General features: G+C 50.2%; 1 protein-coding gene across 1 annotated transcript in view; it reads right to left on the reverse strand.

Moving 5' to 3' along the window:
- FBLN7 (fibulin 7) overlaps positions 1–21444 on the reverse strand; it is a 49520-nt gene that overhangs the window by 19134 nt on the left and 8942 nt on the right. The window contains exons 2-3 of the mRNA XM_017549821.2: positions 9765–9924; positions 4987–5157 (exon numbers count right to left, since the gene is read on the reverse strand). Of these exons, the coding sequence (XP_017405310.1) occupies positions 4987–5157; positions 9765–9924 (331 nt within the window). The remainder of the gene's footprint in view (positions 1–4986; positions 5158–9764; positions 9925–21444) is intronic.

Raw genomic sequence — 21444 nt, forward strand, 5'->3', positions numbered from 1 at the left:
TTCTTTCTTTCTTTCTTTCTTTCTTTCTTTCTTTCTTTCTCTCTCTCTCTCTCTTTCTTTCTTCTTTCTTTCTTTCTTTTTGAGACAGTGTTTTGCTCTTGTCTCTTGTCACCCAGGCTGGAGTGCAATGGCCCAATTTCAGCTCACTGAAAACTCCGCCTCCCACGTTCAAGCTATTCTCCTGCTTCAGCCTCTGGAGTAGCTGGGATTACAGTCACCCGCCATAATGTCCAGCTAACTTTATGCATTTTTAGTAGAGATGGGGTTTCACCATGTTGGCCAGGCTGGTCTTGAACGCCTGGCCTCAAGTAATCCAGCCGCCTTGGCCTCCCAAAGTGCTGGGATTACAGGTGTGAGCCACCATGCCCAGCCCCTCTTTCCTTTTCTTAAAACAGTGTCTGCCCTAGGCTGCCCAACTACCTGCTCTTTGCCTGTCTAGATCCCGTTCCTCCTTTCGTCTCAGTGTCATTGTCCTCTGCTCAGAAGCCCTCAACTGCTCCATGCCCCATGCTGTTTACTATCCCCCGTTAGGTTCTGTGTGGCCCTCACCACAAACGTCAGCTCGCTTCCCTTGATGTGTGGCTGCCTGCTTTGCTTTGCCTCCCTGCTTAGCCTGTGTGCCACAGAGGCTGGGGCCATGTCTGTGAGATTCGGGCTTGAGCCCCTAGCATCTGGCACAAGGCTTTGTGCATGGCTGGTGCTCAGTAAAAATTGGCTTAATAAAAGAATGAAGGTTAAAAATAAAGGGTGGGGACGGCTGACAAAAGATTCATTTTCACCAGCATGATGATAAGTGACAACGGTATTTATATCTCTCGAATTCGTTTCTTTGGTTACCCACATTGTCAAAAGCACAAGAGCTTCAGCTATGGTTCCTAATTCAGAAAGCTTTTACATCTTAAAAACATGGCTTCAGAGAAAGAAGGGCGGGGGGGAAGGAAAATAATGGAGAAATGGAGAAAGCCAAGTGGCTGCTTTCCACTCTGGAGTTCTGGACCCCACTTCTGCCTGCTGTTTTTTCTTTGTTCCTGCCGAGACAGAGTCTTGCTGTGTCGCCCAGGCTGGAGTGCAGTGGCATGATCTCTGTTCACTGCAACTTCCACCTGCTAGGTTCAAGCCATTCTCCCTGCCTCAACCTCCTGGGTAGCTGGGATTAGAGGCCCCTGCCACCACACCTGGCTAATTTTTGTATTTTTAATAGTGGCGAGGTTTCTCCATGTTGGCCAGGCTGGTCTTGAACTTCTGACCTCAAGTGATCTGCCCGCCTCAGCCTCCTGAAGTGTTGGGATTACAGGCGTGAGCCACTGCGCCTGTCCTGCCTGCTTTTTTTTCATGGAGTACTTATGTGTAATTTCCTTCCCTGCCAAGTTGGGTTCATCACCCTCTTTCCAAGCAGCTGACTGGGGCTGGAGTGTGGGACAATTATGGCAGTACTGCCAAATTTGTCGCTGGCACTGATATTTTGGGTCTTGAGATGAATTCTCTGTAATTAAGAAGATTATGTCCCCCCTGTGGTCATAACATATGGCAACCACATGACTGGTGGTTTGGAACATGCAGTGGGTGTGCTCAGTGGTTGTTGGTAAGTTTCTAGGGTTGGTCTCTAGATTGTTGAGTTCCAGCCTGTGTCCCATCCACACCCTTAATGCTGTCACAATTGGTTATCAAACAGCAGTCAGGAACACTATTTCTCCCTCCTGACAGGTTTGGCTGGCACTGCTGTGAGGCTGTTGCTGGAGACAATATCCATGAATCACATCAATTCCTGCTGTGAACAGAAGTGTCAATGCAGGCACAGTCTACACACTTAGGAGGGGCCAGGGCCAGCAGCTGCTGGAGCAGCTTGGTTATAATGCATGAGTGTTTTTGTTCAATCACCACCATGGGGTCAATACCCAGGCCCCATTTACACTTAAAGAGAAGAAAAATCTCCATCTAAGATCTCATCAGGACTGGCCATCACCTTGTTCCCCGAGTCAGTCCTTCCCAAGGTTTAGATGGCACATGCAGCCCAAGTAGACATCCCCAGGGGCGCCGCACCATGCAGCCCTTTGGTGTGAAGATCAGGAAAAAAGGAAAGAGGGCTAGGAAGAAAGCCGTGGGGAGAGGAGAGACAAAGAACACCAGGTGCATCTGGAATGAGCCGTTAAGTCCAAGGACAAGACTCAGGAGGATACCACGTTGGACCACAAGAAATGTCAGTAAACTTGCTGGTTGCCTGGCAGATGGGACCGTCTGCTCCAAACCGTAGTCCTCCAGGCAAACTCTGCCCAGCAGGGTTGGGGGCTCTGATCTTTGTAAGAGTAGGTTTGGCTTTCCTAAAACATCAGGGCAAGTAGCAGTGAGCATAACAGGCGCCTTCCCTGGACAGAGATGACACACGCACAGTCTACTGTCCTGCCTGTGGCCGGCAGTCATTCTGACTGGTTTGGGCCCAAAATGCATTAGCACTTCAAAGTTTTCAATATATTTTTTGCTTCTGGCAATAGCAAGAATGAATCAAGCGGTGCTTCTCAAAATTTAGTTAACAGCAGTATTACTTAGGGAACATATTAAAAATGCAGATGTTTTAGGTCTCATCTATAAAGGTCCGGACTTGGTAGGTCTTTTGAGACTTCAGAATTTGCCTTTTATGAGCTTCCTGGGTGACTCTGGAGCACCCGAATGTTTAACATCACAGCATAAGTCATGATGTGGCAGGACCCTCTTTTCCATTAAGGGGTCCTGCTGCAGTGAGGCAGGTGCAAATGCATGACTAAAGCACCCAAGGTCAAGAAGGAAGCTGATGGACACACTCAGGATCCTCTAGGAAGGCATCCTTGGCCAGCCGCTAGGATGCAGATGGACTGTGGGGAGTGCTTTTGGTCTCCACTTTTGTCAAGCAACTATGTGTCCCTTTGTTTGAGCCACTTCTTAAGATGATGTTCCTGGGCCTCCAGTGTTTTGTATCTATCTGCCTAAAAAGGCATTCTTTCTGCTGTCTTCTCCGATGAACTCATCTATTCGTTTTAATCACATGATGCACAACGTAGATGTATGTTGCCGTCAAGAACAGAATATTTGGATAATATCTGAGCAAGCAAGAAAAGACAGCACACACACAAGTAAAATGTGTTTTTGCTTGTAGCACCGCTGGGGGGCGCGTGGGCTGGTGCAGCCCTTCTGCAGAGCAGCAGGCAGTGCTCAGTTCAAAGCGAGCCTGAAGCCAGTAGGCCCCCTCCAGCCACAGATACACAGCCCAGAGATAACGTCGGGGGATGAGAAGGCTTTGTCAGCATTGTTTGTGGTGGCCAGGAGTTGACTGCAATCAGGTGTCCATGGCAGGGAGTGGACAGATCAGATGTGGGAGTGCACCCTGGAGGGGGCAAGGCATGGCAATGCAGATGGGTCCTGAAAGTACTGAGCAGACCGAGAAGGAAACCAACCAGGGTCTGTAACTCAATCTATCAGTTAAAAATACTGACACCCAAAGCAATAAAAATGAAATATCTGTGTGTACCCACCTTCCCTGACATGGCTTATCACCCAGGAGGTGCTTAACCTGGCTTGAGATCTTTCAGAGTCAAGTAGGTAAATACCAGATATTGGCATTTCCCCTGTTTTGTTTGTATGTTACATGACTTGTATTTGCTGGCTGGTTTCCAGATAGGTCTGAGAGCTGGTCATCAACCTTTGAATCATCATCACTCTTTCAAGGGGACAGGAAACAGAGGCCTACATTGTAAATGTGGGTCTGGTTGCCTTGAGCTTCTCATGGCAGTCCATACTCATCTTTAAGGATGGCATACTTTCTGGAGTCCCTCTATGTTTTCAAGTAATTTAAGCATCCAAAGTCCTCTCTTGGCCAGGCATGGTGGCTCACACCTGTAACCCCAGCACTTTGGGAGGTGGAGGCAGGCAGATCACCTGAGGCCAGGAGTTCGAGACCAGCCTGGCCAACATGGTGAAACCCCATTTCTACTAAAAATACAAAAGTTAGCCGAACATGGTGGCAGGCACCTGTAGTCCCAGCTACTCAGGAGGCTGAGGCAGGAGAATTGCTGGAACCCGGGAGGCAGACGTTGCAGTGAGCCAAGATTGCGCTACTGCACTCCAGCATGGATGACAGAGTGAGACTCCGTTTCAAACAAAAACAAAAACAAAGTCCTCTCTCTACTCTGCTCTTTGCAACCTTCTTGTTTACATAATGTCTGTGTTTCTCCTTCAACTCTTTGGCTAGAATCATGGACATTCTGCCTCAGCAGATGTCCCACGAACCTTGCTCTGAAAATGACTGGTGACTAGTAGCCAGGATTTTTTTACCATGGGTTTTTGAAAAGCCAACAGATTATTTGTGCCAAGGCTGATTTTCCTCTGTATCAAAAAAGTGCTGTTTTAAAACCCAGCACAGAGAAGCCTTTCCATGCCTCCCCCACACAGTGGACCCTCCGGAGCCTGCTGATACCAAGTCCCAGTGCAGATGGAAAGGACACCTGTTGGTATCCTCAGCCCCAGAGGATACCAACAGCCTCACAGACAGACTGCAGGCCCTGAACAGAGCAGCCACAGGAGCGTGGTCCTTTTCCCCAACCCAAGGCAGCTCCTTGTCCTCACACTGACAAGAACCAGTCACCGGTGTCCAGAACAGAGCGGTGTGAAGGAGCACAGACTCTGGGGTCACAGTGTCCAGGTGTGAAGCATCTTAACTGTGCCCCCCAGCCCCCAGCTGTGTAACCTTGGGCAAGTTCTTTAACCTCTGTGTGCCTCAATTTCCCCATATGCAAAATGAGGCTAAATTATTGTGAAGATTTAGTGAGCTCATGAAGATAGAGACCAGCCCCAACCTGGCATGGAGGTGAGTGATCAGGCACATTGGCTGCTGTTCTGTGGTTGAGGAATGATTAAAGAACCAAGCAGAAAATGTTCCAAGCAATGACGTTCTGTGTAGCAACCCCTTGCTATGCTGTGATGGGTCCAGGGCAGTGGGATGGGAAGGAGGGATGATACCTCTACAGTGGGGCTGCTCCCCTGTCCAGGTGCCATTGGGAAGACACACCACGCTGCTGGGCCCGACCAGCCGGAACCCAGGGTTGCAGGTAAAATGGACTTCGTGATCCACTAAGTACTTGCTTCCAAACTTTCTGCCATCTGCAGGGGCGTTCAGAGCCGGGCAGGAAACTGTAAAGAGAGATGGAGGGATTATGAGCTCCTCGTCCTGGACCACAGTCCTCAGGCATCACCGAGTTACAGGACTTCCCATCTGTAGTGCCCTCTGTTGCATGCCTGCTGCGGGCTGTGCACTGTGCTGGTCATCCATGTGCTGCGTCTCATCGAGTCCTCAAAGCTTTCTTGGGGATGGATGGGTGGTATGATGCCTGCCCAGCAAAAGGTGATGAGACTGGGCCTCAGATACACTTAGTGCTGTGTGCAGGGCCTCGAAGCACAGGAAGGCCCAGCCTGCAAGGATCCACCCCGTCACTGCCACATACTCACCAAAGCCCACTGGGTTTCTTTAGGTCTCCCGAAACAGGCCGGGCTCAGCCCCGCTCCAGGCCTGGGATTTTGCTCTTCTCTCTGCCTGGAATGCTCTTTCCTCAGAGCTTCCACAACTGGCTCCTTCTCACTCCCCAGGTTTCCACTCATATGCCACAGCCTCCCCACGTGTTTCCTGGCCACCGCACCTAGCCCAGACCTCCCCAGGCACGCTCTACGCCAGGTGCTCACTCTGGTCTCTTCTCAGCATTTGTAAGCATGGGAATTTTCTTACTGACTTGTTTCTTTCCAGATGCGTTGTCAGTCCTCTCTGTCAGAATGCATCTGGCCTATGTTCCTGTGTATCCCCACCACCAGCCCACTGCCTGGCACAGAGTGAATGCTTGATAAATCATTCTTGAACAAATGAATGAATGAAACCTTATTTATTGCATCTTGGGCTACATCCATGAACAAAACAGACAAAACCCAAACCTCAGGAAGCTCACCTTCTAGCAGGGGAGATAATAAGCCATGGCAGAGTGGGGGGCCATGTAGAAGATGAAAGCAGGGAATAGTGCTGGAGATGCCAGAGAGGGAGCACCATTTTGAATACGGTGGTCAGGGCAGGACTCACCAGAACGAGTTGAAGGTGAAGGCATAGCCAGGCAGGTGCCTGGGGAGGGCAGAGAGACAGCTGGTGCGAATATCCTGAGGTGGGGGTGTGCCTGGCAGGTCTGAGGAATGTCAAGGGGGCAACAGGGCTAGAGCAGAGGGGACGAGTTAGAAAGTAGTTAGAGATGAGTCAGACAGGCAACAGGAGCAAGAGGGCGCACAGTTACATGGGGCATTGGAAAGAAAAAAAGAGAACATGCAATTTGTTCTCTGTGTGAGATGGGGCCGCTGGAGGTTTGAGCCCAGGCATGAAGCGGCCTGACTCCCAGCATCACTCCTGCTGTGGTTTGATCGTGAAGTGCCCACGCAAGAGGAAGGGGAGAGAAGCTCAGGTCAGGGTAGTAGCTGGACATGAGAGGCATCGTTCCAAACCTGGCTGCTCTGTGATTTCCTGAAGGGCTGACATGGTTGGAGAGAGACAGGGCGAAGCTAGCCTGTCCCTCTTCTTTTTACAACAGAGCATCATGCGTAGGCGATGAGCGGATGCCCAAAGCTGGGATAGCTTGGATTTGGACTCAGTTTAGATGGAAATTCAGAGCCACTTCTAAAATGCCCTTAAGGTAAATTCCAAGTGTCATTTGCCATGCTAGTATTTTAAACAGATGAAAACAGAACTGTTGTTTCAGCTGTGCAGGTCAAAGCAGGTGACAGAGTCACTCAGCATCCCCGATGAGGATGAGGATGCACTGATCAGGGCTGCCCTGGACCTGAGGCCAATAAGGAGCATGAGGGGCCTCCCGGTCCAGGAGGGCAACTGGCAGGACATTGTAGCTCTGCCCAAAATCCCACGTGGGCTGGACGCAACCTGGGGTCCTTCGAGGAGCACCCATGGCAGCCTGAGCTGGGAGGAGGGAGGTGCCGGACTCTCCAAGGGTGTTTGGTGGCCTTTGGTGATTGGGGAATATCTGCCCATTGCTGCATCACCTTCCTTGAGTAAAGCGCCAAGTTGGGCCCCAGTGGTAATGACCTTGTGAGAAGGAAGTGAGTGAGAGCTCACGTCCCAGGACTCAGCTGCTCCCGGGGTGCTGCCTCAGTCTCTGAAGTAAATTACTTTAGAGTTCTTTTTAAAACCTAGTACTTTATTGTGTTATAAGGGTTTAAAATGCATTGAGGAAAAATAGTAGGGTCTCTTTGGGGATGAAAAATCTTTAAAAACCTCAACAAAGGAAAACTGCCTGCAACTCACAAATACACCATACCTGAATAGATTGAACAGTATCTGGCACTTAGTAGGTGATCAACAAATGTGAATGGAGTGGATGAATGGATACAAATTAATTAAAAATCAATTTGTAGTCACATCCCAAATGGGAGCTGAAGGCCCTTCTCCAATGACAGGAGGAGAACACGTCCCTTGGTTGATCTGCTCACGAGGAGCACATGCTATGGCGTGTGCAGAGCCACAGTGAAGCTCCCTGCGCCTCTGGGGGAAAGTTTGCGTGTAAGGCGTGAGATCCACAGCTAAGCAGTCTCAGCAACGTGGGGCCATGAATCCACTGAGGCTGCTCTGGATGAGCCCTAAAGCTGATCGGTTGTGATGGTGCACCCAGGAAAGAAAGACCAGGAAAATAGGACGGAGATACTTCATATGGAAGCCAGAAAGGAAGACCAAGAATTCTCCAGAACTAGAAATTATTCTTCCTGACTCCCAACAAATTCCCCCCCAAAAAAAAAAAAAGCAAGAGGCGGGGCACAGAGCATGTGCCTGTAATCTCAGCACTTTGGGAAGCTAAGGCTGCAGGATCACTTGAGCCTGGGAATTCAAGTTCAAGACCAGCTTGGGCAACATAGTGAGGCCCCATCTTTACAAAAGTTTTTTTAATTAGGCAGGTGTGGTGGTGTGCACCTGTAGTCCTAGCTACTTAGGAGGCTGAGGTGAGAGGATCGCTTGAGCCTGGGAGGCTGCAGTGAACTAGGATCATCCACTGCACTCCAGCCTGGGTGACAGCGTGAGACCTTGTCTCTCTTTAAAAAAGCAGTAAGATTATTTTTCCACTATGTGCCATTTGATCTGGGAAAGTGTCTGGCCTTCCTCCAGGTGCAGGTCCAACCCCCATGCCACCCTGAAAAGGAATCCTGACAACTTCCTATCCTCTGCAGGGCTGTCAAAGGATCAGCCTCTGTGTACATAAAGTACCCAGCACGGTTTCCCCCACAGACTTAGAGATACAATACATGATGGCAATTTTTTAAAAAGAGAATTTGCCACTTTTAAAAATATTGTACATTTCAGAGATGAAAGCCCCTGAATCTTGGAAAGAAGGATGAATAATGTAATATAAGCTGCCTTTCCATCTGTCTAGTGGGCAGGACCCTCTCACATGGACAGGGGAATTGTATAACATTCCCTGTGGGCTCCACTGAAACTCCTAGTCAGGGACTGCAGGCAGCTCTGACCCCATGAAAAGAAGGAAGGTTTTGTGGAGTCAAGCCTTTAGCAGGAAAAAAAAAAATCACTAGATCAGGGGCCTCAGACTGCCAACCCACTTGTCTTGGTCTCAGTTTCCTCATCTGGAGCAGGAAGGAATGACACCCTGCCTGCCCCGTGGAGTTTGGGTGTGTGGAGCCCCAGTGAGGGCTTGGGCCTCACAGTGCCTTGGAAAGTGTGAGGCTTGGCTGGTGGTTATTTCTGCAGCTGTGGAGCCAAGGAAAACAGGAACGGACTCAGTGCCGTTGAGAATTGGATTTGCCACCATCAACTCTGAGAAGGTAGGAAATCCAACGCCTTCCCCAGGAAACTTCAACTCACTCAACAAAGACAGCCCTTGATAAATGTGTCTGCAGTGAGTAAATGATGTCAGATATTCCACAGGCTCCTGACTTTGAATGAACATGATGACTGTCCCCTGCCCCCCAGCACTCTGAGAAGAGACCAGGGGAAAACCAGCCGCCCATCTCAGTGCCTTGGCGGCGTGAAAGCTGTTACGGGACAAGCAGGAAAAAGTGTCCCTGTGTCTGTCAGAGTCCTGCCCTCAGGGGAGGGAGTCTGGGGTGCCCGCTGTAGCCTCAACAGACAAGTGGAGCTTGTCCTCAGTGGCCCTTGTCTCCCAACCGCCCTGGTACTAACAGGGACTCCCTGGAGGATGCACTTTCACGTCTGAAGAACTGGAGCCAACCCTGTTCATGGGCTGGAACCAGTGTATCACACTGGTGTGGGCTGGGTGTGTGTGTGTGTATGCATGTACACATTCAAAGTATGGTGGAATTCTGTGCTTTCCAGTCAACTTTGCTATGAACTTAAAGCTGCTTTAAAAAAACTATATTAAACTAAAATAAAAAATGAAAACAAAACCAAAACTGGATCCAACTTGTAGATGGGAAAGGGAAAAGCAGTGTGTGATCTAGAAGTGGTGCCTTGGGACAGTCCGGTCAATATGAAGATATGATAGAATGAAAAGGCTTAAGAGAAAACGCGGTGACATTCAGACCGAGGGAGAAGAAAGAGGGCAGCTGCCTTTCTAATGCACTCACCCCACCCCCACTGCCACCAATCAGGGTTAAAAATGGGCCACAGATGGAAGATGGAAGGTGAGGGGGGATGGGTGAGGCATGGCACAGGGGCTTCCCACAGGGAGCATCTAGGGACGAGTGCTTGAGTGCTGCCCTGCCACCTCCTCAGTGCTGACGTGGGGACCCACCTGGAGGGGCATCTGGGGCCACCCTGCTCACAGAGTTCTGCAGCGCGGCCAGCCGGCTCTTCATGTGGCGGATGCCCTCGGCGAAGCGCGTCTCCTGGCCCTTCAGCAGCTGCTGCAGCTGGCGGATGGCCGAGATGAGCTGCTGTTTGTTGAGACAGTTCTGTGGAGAGAAGACATCACCACCACCACCCATTGAGACTGGGTCAGTACCAAATGCTCGTCTGAGCTTCCGAAACCATGCAAGCTACAGGGTCCAAACTGCATTTGAGGCTCACCAAAAGCAACGTGAAAGTGACCTGCAGCTGGACAGACCCAAGCACATGTATGGTAGCCCCAGTTCACCCCTTGACAAAAACAAGATGCAGGCAGGACAGATGACTCTAAATGACTGGGTAGATGAACAGTTATTTGAACCCAAAGAGCCTTGTAATCACCACGCTGTCACTCCAACAGAGATTCTCTCTAAGTCTTCGCTCTAAGTTAACTCTCTGAAACCTGGGCCTCGGCAAACATTTTCTTTCTGTTACTCTTAGACATTTTTAAAAGCGAAGGGCCAATAATACATGTAAAACAGGCAAAACAGGAATGCCCAATGGTTTCTATACTTTAAAGATATATAACAGGGAAAATAAGAAAAAAACCAACTAGAGTTGAAGAGGCATTCAATAAAAGTCAATGTTTCGTTCTGATGATTTTTTTAAGCCATAGAAAGACAGAAAATGGAGTATCAGGGTTATCATGATAAAGATTACCTAACTTAAAGCAGCACCCAGCATCATACTTTTTGTTTGCTTGTTTAAACAACAGAAACTTTCCGCACAGTTCTGGAGGCTAGAAGTCCAAGATCAAGGCAGCGGCAGTGTTAGTTTCTAGGGAGGTCTCCCCTGGATGGCAGATGGCCACTCTCCCAAGGTGCCAGCATTCTACTTAATGTTAAAGATCTCAAGGTTTCCTGGCTGGGTGTGCGGTGGCTCATGCCTGTAATCCCAGCACTTTGGGTGGTCAAGGTGGGTGGATTGCTTGAGCCCAGGAGTTTAAGACCAGCCTGTGCAATATGGTGAGACCTCATCTTTACAAAAAATTTAACGATTCAGCTTGGTGCAGTGGTTCACACCTGTAATCCTAGCACTTTGGAAGGCTGAAGGGAGTGGATCATGTGAGGTTAGAAGTTCCAAAACCAGCCTGGCCAACATGGTGAAACCCAGCCTCTACTAAAAATATTTTTTAAATTATCTGAGCCTGGTGACAGACGCCTGTGATCCCAGCTACTCAGGAGGCTGAGGCAGGAGAATGCTTGAATCTGGGAGGTGGGGATTGCAATGAGCTGAGATTGCACCATTACACTCCAGCCTGGGCAACAGAGTGAGATTCTGTCTCAAAAATAAATAAAATAAAATAATTAAAAACAAAAAAATTAGCTGAGCCCAATGGTACATGCCTGTAGTGCCAGCTACTTGGAAGCCTGAGGTGGGAGGATTGCGTGAGCCTGGGAGGGAGGTTGCAGTGAGCTGCAATCACAACACTGCACTCCAGGCTGGAGAACAGTGAGATCCTATCTCAAAACAACAACAGCAACAAAACCAAACTAGATATTTCCAACCTCAATTGCCTTTAAGGACCAGGACAGGGCCAGGCGTGGTGGCTCACACCTGTAAACCTAGCACTTTGGGAGGCTGAGGCGGTCGGATAACAAGATCAAGAGGTCGAGACCATCCTGACCAACATGGTGAAACCCTGTCTCTACTAAAAATGCAAAAAATTAGCTGGGCGTGGTGGCATGCGCCTGCAATCCCAGCTACTTGGGAGGCTGAGGCAGGAGGATCACTTGAACGCTGGAGGTGGAGGCTGCAGTGAGCTGAGATCATACCACTGCACTCCAGCCTGGCAGCAGAGTGAGACTCCGTCTCAAAAAAAAAAAAAAAAAAAAAAAAAAGAACCAGGGCAGGCTGGGTGCAGTGGCTCACACGTGTAATCCTAGCACTTTCGGGATTACTTGCATCCAGGAGTTTGAGACCAACTTGGGCAACAGACTGAGTCCCCATCTCTGTCAAAAATAAAAAATGAGTCAGGCATGGTGGCACATGCCTGTAGGCGGGAAGACCACTTGACCTGGGAGGTCAAGGCTGCAGTGAGTCATGATTCTACCACTGCTCTCAGCTTTGGTGACAGAGCGAGACCCTTCCTCAACAAAAATTAATTGCCTAATTGAGAAAAAGAGCCAGGACATGAAAAATAGTAAAGACGGGGTGAATCAGGTGGGGAGTGATGGGACCTCAGCCTTGTGGAGCAATGGCCTCTACTAAGTCCATTCCCAGTCACTGGGGGCTGTGTGTTACCACAGCACAGCCTGGGCTCTGCCGCCTGCACAGGGGACGAGAGATACATCAGTACAATGAGGATGGTTATCTTTAGAGATACCCGTATGGACTATGTTTTTGTTTAATTTAATTTAATTTTTTTTTTAGACATAGTCTCACTCTGTCACCCAGGCTGGAGTGCAATGGCACAATCTCGGCTCACTGCAACTTCAACCTCCTGGGTTCAAGCGATTCTCATGCCTCTGCCTCCCTAGTAGCTGAAATTACAGGTACCTGCCACCATGCCCTGCTAGTCTTTGTATGTTTGGTAGAGATGGGTTATCTCCATGTTGGCCAGGCTTGTCTTGAACTCCTGACCTCAGGTGATCTGCCCACTTAGTCCTCCCAAAGTCCTGAGATTACAGGTGTGAGCCACTGCCCTTGGCCTTAATTTCATTTTTTATACTTAATTTTTTTCCTATGGAGTATTGGTTTTATAGTTTTTAAAAACTGTCTAAGAGACGGTGGGGCAGTAAACTGGCGGGGAGGCATGTGGCCCCCACAGCCTGGGCGGCTTCCAGCCTCACCAGCGAAACACCACCACCTCGGTGGAAAAGGAGCCACTGTCGCTCTCCCGAGGAGGCTGCCAGGCCTCTGCCCGTGGAGAGTTCACCGAATGGAGACTCACTGGCCAGATTGAATGGATGCTTTTGACAAAGTTGAATCCCCAGTTGCCCCTGGAACTCGTTAATCCACGGGGGCTCCTGGGCCTCCACCATACCCAGGGCCTGACGATGCTCGGAAGAGAAGTTTGGTTTGTTTTCCTTCCTCCTCCCCCATTGTGGCTCCTCCCATGCAGGTCCTGGGGCACCCCGGAACAACCTCCTGCAATCCCCTACCTGCCCAGCACCTCGAGGCCCTCCCACCCAAACCTGATTTCCCACACCCATGTCCCCTTCCTTAAAAAAGCTGGTGGGGGGGGCTCTGCTTTTATAGTTGACTTCATGGTTTATATGTCAATTACATTTGTGTACTTCGGTCCACAAAGAGCTTCTTCGCTATAGCAAAGAATAGTTCAGCTACTAGCTGGCAGCAACCCTGTGGAGGAGTGGGCCTTGTCTCCATTTCATAGAGAAAGATATGGAGACTGAAAGTCAAACAACTTGCCCCAAATCATGGGGCTTAAGAGCAGTAGAGCCAGGCTGGGAACTCTGATTCCCACTCAGCTCCCCTGGCCACCCCAATGGACCGGCTCCTTTGTTCTCACAGGCTCCTGTGTGGTAAATGATCTTATTGATGAGTTTGCGCTAGGGATTGATAGGACTGAGCCCAAATGTCCTACAGTAGATTTCTAACTCCCGTGCAAAGTTTAGGTTGCGCGCCTGGGAAGTGGGGGGCAGGAAGCCTGGAGGGAAGGTGGAGGAGGCGTCCTTGCCCACTGCAAGCCAGGTAAGCAGCTGCCTCCTGTGATACAAGCTGGCCAGGCCCTGACAGCTGAAAGAGGGCTCACGGAGCTGCAGCTGCCCTGGGTACATGGACAGCTCAGTTGTGAAGCCGGGAGAAATCTGTGTCAACGGCTGTGCTGGGAAGGGCAAGCATCATGCCAAAAACCTGGGGTGGTGGCCTGGGGCTCCAGGAAATAAAGGAAGCAGGGGAGTATGTGTGTGGAGGGACAGGGTTCGTTTTCTACTTGGCTGCTGGGCAGCCGATTCTCTCTAACCTCAGTGCTACTAGCTCTGGGCACAGTTGCCTTTTGCTTCCAGTGACACTTCCTGCTCCGTGGGCACCTGGCACCAGCTTTCTCCCTAGTGCTCACTGGAGGTGAGATGTGCTCAGCTTACCAGTTGCCACTGAAAAACCTTAAACATCCTCAAGACCAAGCAAACCAAGGCTGCATCTCCATCCCAGGTGGGGAGGGAGACGGAAAGGCTGCAGGCTGACTTGCCAAGGCTCTGGCCCATCCCAGCCTCCAGCCTCTCTGGAGGGAGGCTAACGAAACAGAGTGTGATACAAGGAAGCTCCTTGCTGCTCTTGGCAAGCCAGCATGCCAAGGTGGGGCCAGGGAACCCGGAAGCAGAGAGTATCTGTACCTTTGGTGTGAGGTTTGAGGATCTGAGCTGCAGCTGCTCCTAACAGGACAGGTCCTGGATCCCAAATTGCTAGATTTGGGGCACAAAATCATGGCCCTCATGCTCATCTGTCACCTGAATCGGCACAGGCACAGGCATCACCGAGCTCTTTTGCAAAGCTAGGTGATGAAGCCGGAATCTTTACATACCAAGACAGGCATCCACGGGGCCCGCATTATGGGGACAAATGAGGTCATGCAAGGGGCCTGAGACCCCAGAGCCTCGCTTTTCCAAAGTGAGAAAGCTTTATCATTTTGCTTGATCATAAAAAGAAAGAATAATCTCTGCAAAACAATTCAAAATACAGAAAAACGCATTCAAACAAAGAACAAGTCCCACAACCAGAGACAAGTGCTGTGGACTTTTCATTGGGTTTCAAGTCTTGAGTTAGACACAGGTGGTCACTTGCACAGACGTCATCACACAAGCCCACCAGACGCAGGTTCTACATCAGCCCATTCCCCTCAACACTGGCTGTGGGACCATTTTCATGTAAACAAGCAGAGCAACCTGTCTCTGCATCTCAATTCTGCTTCTGTTCCTCAATGTGGTCTTTTCAGTCTGGGCAAGGGACTCCTTGCCCACAGCCCCAGTTCTCTGCCATTCCCCTCCCATACGTGTCACCCTCCCCTGCTCTGAGCCAAGAGGCACCCTGCATGGGAGCAGGTCATTTCCTTCTATGCACATGTGGCCCTTGACCCGAGGGCAAGCCGAAGGTGATGTGAGGGGCTATGGACGGACACGAAGCCGGCCAGACCCTCAGGGACTGTCCAGCTGCTATTCAGTGAAGGGTTGGCTTTGGGCAGGGCTTTCCCATCTCAGGTCCCAGGTCCCTACTATGAAAAGCAACCCCAGGGTCCGCACAGCCCACCAGAGTTGACCTCCCGCTCACCAAGGTGGGACTGGGTGAAGGTCAGATCCAGGCAGGGCAGCAAGGCCCCCACACACCAGGAAGGAAAGAGCAGGTTCCAGAAGCTGTGTTCTGGGCCCTCACTTCCCCAGGCCTCTTCCAGGGTCCCTGAGGGGCCCCCGTTTTAAATCTTTTTTCTTAGAGAGATCCCCTCAAATGGTGTAAATTTCTAACCCTTCAAAACCGGTCTCCATCCCCAGCTTACGCCATTGACAATAAACAATGACAAATAGTTTTCATTTCTTTGAATTAATAACTTATTTGAAATGAAACCAACAAGAGACATTCAGTGAAACTCTTCCATATTTGAGGAGAAAAATATCAAGGTTTACCGTTTCTGTTATGAAACTCTTTAAAGCGGCGAGTACTCCATCTAACTTGACACCAATGGCAAAGTTTGCAGAGAGGATGAGAACCAGTTAGAGAAGGAACAACAGATGTCACCCCACCCGGGTTTTCCCAAGCTGGGGTAGAGGTGGCATGGATGGTTCTGGAAGACGCAGGCCAGTGCTGAGAGCTAGGTGAGGGGAGGAGCTGGTTTTAAGGCTCTTGGGAGCACGCAGGCCCCCTGAACACTCCATCCACTGCTGCCCGCCTCTGGGAATTCTTGTCCGTCTCCCCTCCAGGCTTTTCTCTCAGTGTTTACTCCAGAGGGGCCACGGAAGATTCCTCAGACATCACAAGGATTCCTTCCTCTGAGAACCAACCACCACCCCAGGACGGCTGGGCCTCCAGAGACATTTCATGACCCCAGACCCCACCTTCTGGTCCAGGGGTGGACACAGCCAAAAATGGGTGTGTATCCCCCGGCTCACCTGGTCCCCTGCCTGAACCCAGCAGGCCTGACCCTTCCCATCCTATCCAGTCCGCCATGCTGTTTAGGCACATCGGGAGCCTGCTCTCAAGGCACCAAAGGGCATGGAGAGGCTCCAGGGGTATGTACAGGAACATGGGGACTGGTCCGTGGGGCCCCTGTTCTCCTGTGACCTGGCTCGATGGTCTTCCTCACAGTGACAGTCTTGGCACAACGACACCTTTTCAGAGCCTCCTTGGTGACAATAGAGCCCTGAGACCTCTGATGGCCACAGATGACCCGTAGACTTGGAGGGGCCATCTCCCATGCTGATTTCTCCCAAGCCACAGCTATGCGTCATGTCAGCATTTTGTTAATGGGAACACAGATGTTTTGATGCCTTGGGTCTCTGAAAGGACCAAGCAACTTGCCAAATGTGTGCCTGCTGGCCAAGGCTCGGAGCCTCCAGCGTCTGAGTCATGTTCAATTTGTGAATGTGTTTTCTCCAGAACTTACTCTTATTTTCAAGCGAGTCAGAGGCGGATTATAAATCCTCTACTACTCTTCATGCCAGGGACCTCTACTCAGCCCACATACACGAAGAGAGAAAGTGGGCGCTTCTGGGGGAAGTGAGAGAATTTCACTTGGGGAGTTGCCCGAGGCCTTTGGATTAGTCTGAGCTCTCTGCAGAAACAGAAGCAACAGGAAAGAGATGTATATTATGTATACACACACATGCACACGTATACATATGTAATACTGTCATATATACAACATACTTATTAATATATGGAGAGAGAAAGATTTTTAAGGAACTGTTGTGCCATTATGGGGGCTGGCAAGTCCAATTTTAAGAAATTTTAAGGAACTGTCACGCAGCTTCGGGGGTGGCAAGTCTAACCTTCGCAGGGCAGGAGCAGGCTGGAGACACAGGGCCAGTCACAGGTGATGCTGCAGCTTGGGACCAAAGGCAGAAGGCTGTGGGCAGAACTCCCTCCTCGGGGACCTCAGTCTTTGGCATGAGGACCACCCATATTAGGAGGCAAATCTGCATTTCTCAAAGGCTGCTGATTTAAATGCTAGTCGTATCTAAACAATCCCTTCCCAGCAACATCTGGACTGGTGCTTGAGCAAATATCTGGAAACCATGTCTTAGCTAAATTGAGACATATGATTAACCACCTAGCTCTCCAGTTGGAGCCTCTCCTTGGGGCTCTGCATCCCAGGATGCTCAGGGTACTTTGAGTTTGCAGCCTGCTGGCTGCCCGTAATTCTACATTTACACTCCAAGCCCCATTCTGGTCTGCTTTTTAAAACAGTTATGGGAGCGATGACAACAGCAGGCGCCAAGAGCCAGCGCTGCGGACACACTTCACACAGGAACTGTGACAGGCCAGGACGTGGCACCATTACGACACCCACTTGACAGGGGCGGAAGCTGTGTAAGTCCCTGAGCCACGGTGGCCTCTCCAGGATTTAAATCCCAGTGTGCCTTCTCCAGCCCCCTGGTGTGGCAAGATAGCTGGACTCACCTTAGAGAGGGGTGCACGGAAACTGTTGTGAGTCCTGCCTCCTTCACCCTCTCACTTTACAGCACCCCCTCGAGGCGTCCACCTTTGGTCACCCTCCCAGCCACCTCTCCCCGGCCCCTTGGCATTCTTGAGGACAGAAAACAAATTTTAGACAACTTGGGATCCTCAACGCTGAGAACAGGATCTGAGTGTACACTAGATGCTCATTTCAATCAACAAACAAATGAATAAGTGAATGAGGAGTGAAGGAATGAAGTAAGTATGAATCAAAGACAATCTCTTGCTCATCTTACCACCCAAACCTACCTTCCCCATTTCGCCTGCTTGCTGCCCAGCCAACCTGTGTCCAGATACCACCTGCATCTGTGGACTGGTTTGTGCCTTTCACAGCCTCAGTGTTATCTTTGGCGAGTCTCTGAGGCCCCCAGTGCCCATGCCAAGCAGGGAGGTTGGGGTCCACACACATAGCATCCAGTAGCTGCAATCCCCTCCTAGGTACACAAGCCTGGCACATGAACCTTCTCCTCACATCCCACAGCCTGAAGGCCTCCTGCCAGCAGAAATGGCAGCACATTTAGCCTATTTCCATTTGGGATTTAACACAATATGAATACAGAAGGAGAGAGAAACTTTCGTAGATAAAAAGGAATCCAAGAAGGCAACAACGAAAAACTAATACATTCTGTCAGCTCCATGGTGAAGCGTTTCCCTTTATTCTCAGGGGTAAGGAGACTTTTTGTGGGGTTTAGGCAGGGGCGTGATGCAGTCCGGCCTCTGACCTCTGTCTCCGGGAAATACACATTTTACGAAAGCAAGTGAGGATGCAGGGAGGGGAGGTGGGACAGGACTGCTGTGGTGCAGGAGGGGAAGATTTCTGTTGCCCCATTCCCGATCCACTCAGAAACACTTGGGATTTTCCCCTAAGAGAGAATAGGAAAATCTGAAAACACATCCCACTTTTTATTTAGTTTTCACCACCATCTAGGTTAGTTACTCCAAGAATAAAGACTCCAAGGCTCAGGACCCAGGCAACGTGCCCAGGCACACAGCTGTCATTTGATCCTTCCCCTTCCCGTTTGCCCATGCTGCCTGTGGGATCCAGGCCCTCTCACCGCGGACCTCCACAAGCGGTTTCCACCTCGGGGCCTTTGCAATGGCTGGGTCCTCTGCCCAGGGAATCTGCGCCCAGGTCCTCTAGAGTTGAGTCCTCTAGAGCTGTCTTTCCATTTCAACTCAGATGTTTCCTCCTTAGACAGCCCCTACCTGCTTGCTTAACCTGGAGTAGGCTCGTGGCCACCTTCCAGTGCGGCACCCTGCTCAGGCATCATTGGCCCTCTGATACTTTTCTAACTTGTCTGGTTTTCCTCTTCCTGCTTGGTGAGCTAAGTGGTAGTGGGGACTGTGTCAGCCACATCTTTCTCTCTCCTGTCATGTATTGAGCATTTGTTATAGACCCGGTCTTTGAATATGATTCATTTCTTTGGCTATGACCCCACAAGATGGGAATGTCTGTTATCTCCACTGTTCAGAGGAAGAAACTGATTCACAAGGGGCAGGAACTTGGCCCAGATCAGTCAACCAGGAAGGATCCGAGCCAAGACCGAGCCAGGCCTAGGAGTCTTCACCACCTGCTGTGCTGCCTCAGGCCCTACTGCCTCCCAGAACAGCGTCTTTCCCGTGCTAGCCTCTCAGGACATAGTTGTGGGATGAACACATTATCTTACTAGTTAGATTATTTTTGTCATGCAGAGAAAAGGCCAAACTGCAGGAGCACTGAGGTGATGCTAACATGTTTGTATGTTTTCGCACCACAGTCTGATGCTTCTCTGGATGCCTTTTTTTTTTTTTTTTTTTTTTTTTTTTTTGCTTCTGATCCTGCAGAGACCCCTGTCTTGGAGCTCAGTGGTCCTCTCTCTTGGTTCAAATCAACCCGGGTTTCATCTGATGCTCTCAGTTCCCCAAGGGCAGGTGAGGCTTCCTGGGCAATGCAACCAGTTGCTGGTCTTGCTCTCTGATCCCAACCCTTCTTCAGAGATGGGGTGAGTATGGGGAAGGGCTGGTCCAGGGCTCACAGCACCCTCCCCTTCCATCTAACGTCCAGAGGCAACTGATCTCCAGCAGAAGGGAAAATGTCTCAGACAGTGGCCAACCAAATGACAAGAGCGGGGCCCAGGATGGCCTGGGGACTTTCCAGTTCCCTCCCAGTCACCACCAACATGCCCCATGCCTCTGATCATGTCTCAATCTTAGTACTGAGGACTTAGGAACCCAGCCCCACGCTGAGTTCCCTGGGTCTCACTTCCCACCGAGACTGCCTCCTTTGAGAGATTCTGGTGCCCAGAGAGGCACACATTTTCCTATATATAGGAGGGGAGATGATTACTTCCTTGAGATACAAATTTTACTTACTTAAGTTACAAATCATACTTGAGACTTGTACAAATGGATGGGTTTGGGTCCAGTCAAATTATGGGTGCTTATTTTTTCTTTAATGAAAATGTGTGTCATGTCCTTATTTTAGGTTTAAGGCAGTTACTGAAGAACGTGGAAGGTGCTGGCAGGGAGTTTGAAAGGATAAAGAAAGTTCAACCCACTCTGAGAGTCTTCCCTGGAGCCCCAGGGCTGCACAAACCTTTGCCTTTATGGGTCAGGGGAGAGTGGCCAGCACAGTCAGGCCTCTGTCAACAGCTCTGCCCTAACAACGGATACTGCTCCTGGCACAGCTGGCTGAGAGGCAGGTCTGAGGCAGCATATGGAGGGAAGGCTGGTGCCCAAAGGGAAGGGAAGCAGCTTCAAAGGCATCTGGCTTGGTCTGCCTGGAATCAAGTCTAGTGCCAAATAGGATTCCCCAGGGTGAGCAGACCTGGGAGGACATCCGTTCCTGATGGAAAGACTCCAGGCTAGCCCAAGAAACCACTGAACTGGTTGGCTATTTCTCCTTTCCCAGTGGGCCATGGTGTGGACCAAGCCCCTAATACTCGCTGCCCAATGCCCTCAGGGCCAGAAATGACCCCAAGGGAGCAAGGGGGCTTCCATTCTCCTCTGCAATCAGGGCTGCCCTTGACAGGATATAGATCTCATTCCCGAATGTGCCAGGGAGAAGTGGAGGCTGCTAGAGAAAGCAGAAGATGCCAGAAGGACCTTCCTGTCACCACCCTGCTCTGATTCCACCCATTTGTCTAAACACAGGTGCCTTGGTGAGTAAGTCTCTGGGTCACCATGATGGAAGACTTGCAAAAATAACCCCAGATATTCCTCCCTGTGCCAACACTATATGCAAGGAGACTCTGCTCTCTTCTCATCAAGAAGGAAGTCTGTTTTCCCACCTTACATATCTGGGCTGGCCTTGTGGCTTGCTTTGGCCAACAGGATGCAGTAGAAGTTGTGTTCCAGTTCCAAGGCTGGGTCTCAAGAAGCATGTGAGCTTCTGCTCAGTCTTGGTGCTCTACCACCATCACTGCCACCACAACCACAACCATGAGAAAAGCCCCAGCTAACCTCCTGGAGGATGAGAGGCCTTGTGGAGCAGAGACCGCATGCACCAGATGAGCTGCCCTAGACCAACTATCCCCAGCTAACTTGGCAGCTGACCACAGACAAACCAGCAAGCCCAGTACAGATGAGCTGAGCCTGGCCCTGACTAGCACATCAGCCCAGCTGAGCCTGGCTCAAACTGTTACCCTGGTCTGCCAACTTCAGATCCATAGCTACTCTCTTAAAACCAAAGCAGCACTGTCTGTTTTATTCCCAGTGCCTGGGCCATTGTAGACACCAAATATCTGTTTTATGAAATACCTCGTTTTAGATAGAGGTATTTATTTTAGATCAACAGATCTGAATGATTCACAAACCCCTGCTGTTTCAGCTCATCTTCATGTATTAGTATTAAAATCTCTACTTCAGGCTTAGTGAACACTCCTGGAGCTAGGACAAGGCAGACACTCCTGTCAATCATGATGTCCTTTCATGCCAAGCTCTAGAGTGACCGACAAGCCATCTCAACCTGGACTCAAGGCAGT

This window comes from Cebus imitator, unplaced genomic scaffold, assembly GCF_001604975.1.
Source record: "Cebus imitator isolate Cc_AM_T3 unplaced genomic scaffold, Cebus_imitator-1.0 Scaffold222, whole genome shotgun sequence".
In the NCBI taxonomy this organism is placed as follows: domain Eukaryota; kingdom Metazoa; phylum Chordata; class Mammalia; order Primates; family Cebidae; genus Cebus; species Cebus imitator.